We start from the raw sequence: 7646 nt of genomic DNA on the forward strand, positions 1-7646 counted from the left end.
GAATATCGACTATCTCCGTTTGCTAACTGATCCACGTCACTCTCTTCCTGTCTCTTAACGTTACGCCTGACATTCTTTGTTCCAATGATAATGGTAAGCTTCCAGGCAGGATCTGACAATGTCTGCCGTATGTGCTCCAACCCATTTTTATTCTTCTGTAAATTTCAGGATCAGGGTCTCCTGTGAGTAATTGACCTATGTAAACCTATTCCTTCGCAGACTCTAGAGGCTCTAGAACTTTTGTTCCCTTACCAGGCTACTGATCATTATTTTTGTTTTCTGCATATTATTCTTCAACCCTACTCTTACACTTGATCTGTTAAGGTCCTCAATCAAGCAGCACTGCGGGGACGAGTTGCAATGGTTCCAGTTACGGACGCCCAGCCCTATCCATGCAAAAGCATGTTAACCGTCCGAGTTCACATCAGGACACCTCGGCCTGACTGCACGAAAACTCTCCGCTTTTTAATCCCGTCGTCTTCGACGATTGTGATTGGCTGCAATGCAGTGACCAGATTCCCTAGTTGAGCCGCCTAGGGAATCTGATGACTGTATCGCAGCCAATCACAATCATCGAATCGTTTGCGAGACCGCGCCCATGCCGTCGCAACGCTCCGCAGCACCCGCACCTCCAAAGCATCCGCGCACCCGTAGCATAGAATAGCGGACGGGACAGCAACTGGGGAATCCACGGTCGGCGCCCGGGCTTCGGTAGCATTTGACGTTGGCCCTTTTCATCATTAGTTCAGGCTATTAGGTATTGGGGTGGGGGGGGGGTGCTTTTGTAGACCCGTCAGCAGTCGGTGTGAACGCTTCGTAGGCGCTGGCGGGTGGGCGGGGGTTTCCTCATGGCAAACGTCTAATTAACGCCTCTGGCCGTGTTGAGATGTAACACAATGTACAGTTGTGAGCAAAAGTTTACAGAAAAAAGGTGCAGCGAACATGTTTTCCTTCTTCTCAGTCTGGGGCTTGCTGGCTGAAATCCACTGGTGTACATCCTATATATACATATACGTGCGCGTCTTCGACCAATGAAATGTATTGAAGCAATGAAATGTATTGAATATTTTACATTGCGAAGCTGGGGGGGGGCTGGAAATTCTTTTATTTTGTATTTTTTGTTGTTGGTGCCCTGCATGGTCTCCAAACTATTGCCCACGAGTGTACATCAGTGGCATCGTATGCAAAACAGGCCTGAAGTAAAAGTCCTTTCAATCGCAGTTCTGTGCTACTGAAAATGCTATTTATTTATTTATTTATTTATTTATTTATTTATTTATAGTTCCTGTTTATCGCCATTGCAGAAGCCAAAATGGCACCCACGCTGGGATACTGGGACCTGCGGGGTCTGGGGCAGCCCATCCGCAACCTGCTGATCTACAAAGGGGTCGACTTCGAGGACAAGCGCTACAAGTTCGGTCAGGCGCCCGACTACGACCGCGAGGATTGGCTCAAGGAGAAGTTCACGCTGGGGGTCCTGTTTCCCAACCTGCCGTACTACATCGACGACGAGGTCAAGATCAGCCAGAGCTTGGCCATCATGCGCTACTTGGCCCGGAAGCACGACCTCGGCGCTAGGTATGCGCGGCCATGTTTCCTACAAACTTTGCTCGCGCACTGAACAAGAAATGGCACTTAGCAAAGAAATGTACCTTTACTTATCTCTATTTTACGTTCAAGGGAGTTACACTGCTGCCCAGAGGACAGAGGCCAAAAATGTGTACATGAGCGTCATTGACTCGGGTTCGAGAAGTGTATATTTAATCTGTCATATGCGTGAGTGACACGCAAAGCAGAGTGTGCCAATCCAACGTGACAGTAAAGAAGCCAGTAAAGGCCGCAAAAACAACAAAAGCGAACAAACGAAAATAGAGTTTACTTTTTTCCATCTTCTTGCTGCTACAGAAAAATATATACGTTCCTTTCGCAAAAACAAAACCCCCCAAAAAAATATAAAGCGGAGAAAGAGAAATAGACATCAGGCTTTAGCTGGTGTCACCAAATGGGACGACACGCCTACTTGCTAGTTAACAAAATAAAGAGCGAGAGAGAGACTTAAAAAGTAAAGCAGAGGACATTACATTACACACTGGATATAGGTAGACACCATTTATATCAGTCAATAAATAACAGATAGCAGCATTACCCACAAACGCGTTAGGCGTATTGGTGGGTACCAGAAGCCGGGAAAGAAATGATGGCAGGGCAATAGTAAAGTGATCACAGTCACCATTGTCTGGAATCACGATCACTTGCAGCCAATAGAAAACATGATGGAGTAAGGAACCAAAAATGACAAACAAAGACAAAGGAAAACCAGGAGAAATAAAAAATTACCGACGATTACGTTACTTCCTAATGCGAAATTTGAGCGCAGCAAATAAGCTGTTTCACCTTTTCGATAGATTGAGGCAAAGAAATCGAGCAACACATGTATGCGCTATCACAGAATCTTTTTTTTATATTTGCCGTACTCCTGGATCATCTCGACGGCGGCGACGGTAAGCTTCTGCTTCGGCGGCACGCACCTCTGGATTCTGACGGCGACGGCGCTGGGCCTCTGCTCTGGCAGCTCGTTTAGCAGCAGCAGCAGCAGCAGCAGCAGACGGAGGACTTCCATCGGTCGTCTCGCTCATGGCTCAGAAAGAACTGGCAGATAATTTCGCAGTGGCGAACGGCAGCGGCAATTTCGGCTCGGGCGGTGCACATATACAGATCCGCCGCCACCGATCTGGCTCTCTGATTGCCACCGCACAGGGGTTGCATTGGAGGAGGAGCGAAGAAAGGAATTAAGTTCGAGCCGGCGCTTTGACAACCGGAGACTCGCAGGAAGAGGGGGGAGGGGGGCGGCGTGTACACCCAGCGGCAAACGATGGGGGCAGAAGCGCGCGCAGCAAGCGGACAACACGATAAAGGGAGGAGGGAAGAGATAGCAGCGACTGACTGATGCCGCTGACGCCGATAGTGAGTCAAACCCAGCTGCGGAGTTGGTTTCAGGGACAACGCCGCCGATGCCGACACAAACAATATGATACCCTCGCTTCCGCAGCGCTAAGAACCAGGTCTAGCCGTGGGAAGGTGGTCACGTATTCGTCGACGTGCCGGGGCCTACGTGAAATAACCGGCGCGTGGGCAACTGAAGAGCACCCTATCCGCCACACAAGAACAGGGGGGGGGGACCCTTTCCTCCTCTTTCTGCATGGCGGCGACGGTGTTCTATGCAGTCACGTTATCTTGACTCTCTAGCGGCGTCAGCGGCATCCAGCGGTATCAGTCGGTCGCTGCTAGCGCTGGGGGGATGAAAGGGGGGCGGAGCTGGTTACGAGGCCGACGACAACGCCGACGACGACGCGAAACCCAGGAACGGACGCCAAAGAGCTGCGCTCTAAAAAAAAAGAAAATGAAGGTCGCTACATAGAATTTAAGTTCACCTCCCCTCGCCCGTTGAATACCGGCTTTTCGGTTAATTCCTTCCTCGTTAGTAAACGCCATGGTTTGAAAAGCGGGCAAGCAAGGTGATTACCGATTAAGCGTTACCGTATGCGTGCACGTTCAGTTAGAGTCGACTGCTAGAGGACTAATTAAAATTCAAGCGCTCTACGAGCACCCTAAATTTGGCGTGATATCCAATTCAGACTAATATGTCACTAACAGATATCTCGTATAACAAACTTCCCCTAGAAGAAGGAATGCTGAAGTTATGCGGGCGTACAAATCAGGTGTCGTCCTATAAGAGGGGACGACGTTGTATATGCTGGAACACTGTAGCACGTATTCGGGTAACAGCAGCGCTGATAGCGACGTTTGCAACGTTCTTATCAGTCGTAATACGCTAAAGCTGTGTCGCAGGGCTGTTCCCTCCAGGAAAAGAAAACGTACTAAATTAGCCTTCGATGTATGATGAAGCCGCTGCCAACGAGCTGGAGCTGATAAGATGAATAGGGTCGCTGTCGTTGCAGTAAAGGTATTTTAGCGCTTCTTGCGTCGCAAGACGCCGCCAACAGCTTAGCACGTCCTCGCGTCCGTGTACAGTCGATAGCAAATGTTTGGCAACCAGAGGTGCCTCTAATATTCTTTTATTTTTCGCAGCCTATGCATAAAGGCTGAAATCAAGTGCTACTGCCTACGTGGGCCTGTTTGACCAGCGCCATGCAATAAAACAACTTCACGTTTCACGGCTGTGCTAGAAAAAAAAAATTTTTTTTCAGCTGATGCCGTGGTCCCTAGACTTCTGCTTTAGGCTGTACGTCTGCTGGAATAGAAGTATCCGTCCATATGCCAGTACGTCAGCTCGTACTGCTCCTCAGCGCGTACACACAATGCAGGACGGGCTAAGAATCCGGTGGTTTTACGCACAGATAATGAGTTCACGAAGAGGAGAAAAAAATGATAAAACTGAAAGTAAAACAGAGATATGTAACTGAGAAGTAAGACGACTTGAATTTACGATTAAATTAAGAAAATATGTAAACAGATCCAATGAACAATTTCGATTGGAAGACATTCGTAACAATTGCAACAGAGATAGCCTTTCTTTCTTGTGCGTCAAAGCGAAACTTTCATATAACCTTTGTAAATAAGTAGAGAGGTTATATGAAAGCACCCTCAAAGTGACTTATATAATCCTTGTATGCCAACCAAGTATGCGCACCTCTGTTCTCCGCAACAAAACAACAACAACAAGGACAACGAAAGCTTCCTACACGAAACCTGCACATATAATGTCGGCTCACAGGCATCTATATAAAGCACATCAACCTGTTAACGGAATGGTCTAGTTTGTACAAGTATTATTGCTTCATACAGTGGTTACAAGTTTTGACAGATATGAAATACGAAAGGTGGTCCCATAGTCAAATACTGTATTGGGACCTTCGGCCAAGGCTAGGTGGCGACTCGAATGACTACATGGCAGCAAAATAAAGTATTAGATATACTGGCAATATAAAAGTAGACGAAATAGTGAATTATATATAGCGGGTTCTGCGATTACCTTCATTTATTTAGCCACTCGGTTGGTACATACATGTCACTGGGAGTAGGCTTGTTCTTGGCCAGTCCTTCAGAACGGGTATGGCCTACTGTGACACGAGAGGTACAGAATCCCCGAAATGCTGTTCGACACGCGTCGTGATTTTCCGCGGCATAGGCACCTGTCGATGACAATTCTTCCTCCTTCGACAAGGATCGTACATCGACCTCGTCCCTGTAACATCGCTGGGCACACGTCTCGCACTGATTTGGTGTTTTGCATTTCGGCACGGCTTGTGAACGGTGCAGTGCAGTGCTCGGCAATGAAAGTGAGGCCTTTGTGGCGGATAAGCAATAAAAAAAAAACACTCCTTGAGATTACGCGTCGCGTAGCATGAAAGGAAAAAAAATTGTACGTATCGTTGTTAGGTGCAAAGCAGTTAATTAGGCGCTTTTAGTTCTGCTTCATTTCACATTGTATGCGACATGTGCGCTGGATCTGCATTCGTTTACATCACAATCAACTTAACGAAATCCCGCAGACTATATTCCGTTACCGTGTCCCTTTAAATGGAGAGCAATTGCGTCTTTCTTTCGCAAATGAACATTATTGCACTTTTTCTAGAAATTAATTACGCTCTTCTTTCATTATTTTTCGTGTCTCGTTCTCTTTTACAATTTTCAAACTTTCATTATACTATTTCATCTTTAGCTTTAAACATCAGGGCGCGTATTTACAAGCATTCACAAGAAGTTTTGTGAAGCGGGTACGGCGGGTACCTTCCTAAACGACTAGGTGGGTCGTTTCTTTTTTTTTTTTTCTGGGGTAGGTGGCTTAGCTGAGTCGCTGGTTGGGTCGTCCCTGCAATGCTTCTCTCTCCCTCCGCTACGCTCGAACCGCGTCTAACGACGAGGACCATCTCGCAGGGACGAGGAGGAGAGGACCAAGCTGGACGTGATGGAGCAGCAGGCCAGGGACCTTGCCTGGTGGCTCGTCATGGTCTGCTACTCGCCGAATTTCCAGGAGCAGCGGTCCAAGTACGAGGAGACCATGCTGGGACAGCTGCGGCTCTGGGACGACCACCTGCAGGGCAAGCTGTGGGTGCTGGGCGACCGGCTCAGCTACGTCGACTTCCTGCTCTACGAGGCGCTCGACTGGAACTACGAGTTCAAGCCCGAGGCCTTCCAGGGTTTCCCCGTCGTGGTGGCGTACATGCGACGCTTCGAGGAGCTGCCCAACCTGAAGGAGTACTTCGCCTCGGACAAGTACAGCAAGTGGCCCCTCATGGGACCCCAGGTCAAGTGGGGACACATCAAGGAGTAGGGGGACGCCGAGGAGGGACACATCCTCTGCGCTCTCCAGACACGGTGTCTATTATTATCGGTGCACATTTTTCACATTTCTGCGGGTAACTGGCCTACGTTTTGCCACTGACTATACTGATAATAATTTGTCGTATCTAATGGTCATTTTACCTGAATAATGTGAAAGTATAGAGTCTAATGTATTATGAGGCCGGCAGGTCACATTAGTCGGAGTAAAATTTGCAGGAGCCAACAATATATTACTACTGAGCCTCCTGTGGTCGTGTTTTATTGCACGTGTAACATGACGGCAATCGCTGCAATTGGGTGCATCTTACTCCTCTAAATTTTAACAACACACATCAATTGTGCATTTACATCTAATGAAAAAAGCTAGCCGTAATATCCAAGCCTGCGGGGCTCTTTCTTCTAAAGAGCGGCGCTAGGCAATTAAAATGTGAAAATATTACCGTGTTTAGAACGCACTACGAAATTTCAGGCCTCTGTTACCGAGTATTCTCTCTTATCTCAAACTTCCCCTGGCGCTTCGGGTCTCCGGGACGCGCCACACCCGGGAGCCAAAGATAAGACGTTTGATTGACAGAATTAAGCGCATCGGGAACGCAAAGACACGAAGTCACCGATGGTCGCGGTTGTGCGATACCGCGAACGCGCGGAGTTTCGATGAAAAGACGTATTGGTGTGCATCCACTTGAAGCCACTACGGCGTGAAGATAATGTGGCCTTGGCGGTAACGCGCGCAGAGGTAGGTAATAGAAACGGCGACCCCGATGCGCGTAATACGGGTGCGAGCTACGGAGGCAAACGCAGAGTTTTGGGGTTACCTCAGGTTGCACGAGAACCGACTTTGATTAGCCTAGAGAAATCACGACGCGTTCGCTATTTGGTTCTTCGTACATTTTGCTTGCTTCAATGTGTCCCATGTAGCGCGTATTATTCGCAATAAAGAAATTTATATCCTCCCCGTTATCAGCGGTGTGTATTTTTTATTTTGTTTTCTTCCGCACTTAAAGTATTTATAAGCAATGACTGACACCACCTTATGCGAGTGCATGAGGGCTTGCAATTTGACAAGGGCAGTGGCAGTTGATACTATTGGACATCCCGAATAACTGTTTCGAAGGGCGACCTCACAGCAGCGTTGTTAGAGAATGTGGGAAAGCTTTTTATTTCACGTGTTGTATGCCGGGACATTCATACATGTGCGTAGTCACATACAAGCGCATATAGGTTGGCTAACCCTCTACGCGGCTGCAATGGCCACGTTCGCGAAAGTCCTTGAACTGGCGTAAAATGACATCGTCTACGGCCGCTAAATTTCGTCTTGCCTTTAGCAGTGACCGCAACCC

At 48.0% G+C, this 7646-nt stretch overlaps 1 protein-coding gene across 1 annotated transcript in view; it reads left to right on the forward strand.

Moving 5' to 3' along the window:
• LOC142575946 (glutathione S-transferase Mu 4-like) overlaps positions 1 to 7266 on the forward strand; it is a 15209-nt gene extending 7943 nt beyond the window's left edge. Inside the window, exons 2-3 of the mRNA XM_075685781.1 lie at positions 1305 to 1578; positions 5899 to 7266. Of these exons, the coding sequence (XP_075541896.1) occupies positions 1313 to 1578; positions 5899 to 6295 (663 nt within the window). The 5' untranslated portion in view covers positions 1305 to 1312 and the 3' untranslated portion in view covers positions 6296 to 7266. The remainder of the gene's footprint in view (positions 1 to 1304; positions 1579 to 5898) is intronic.
• Positions 7267 to 7646: the final 380 nt, after the last annotated feature.

Source organism: Dermacentor variabilis, chromosome 3 (genome assembly GCF_050947875.1).
Source record: "Dermacentor variabilis isolate Ectoservices chromosome 3, ASM5094787v1, whole genome shotgun sequence".
NCBI lineage: Eukaryota > Metazoa > Arthropoda > Arachnida > Ixodida > Ixodidae > Dermacentor > Dermacentor variabilis.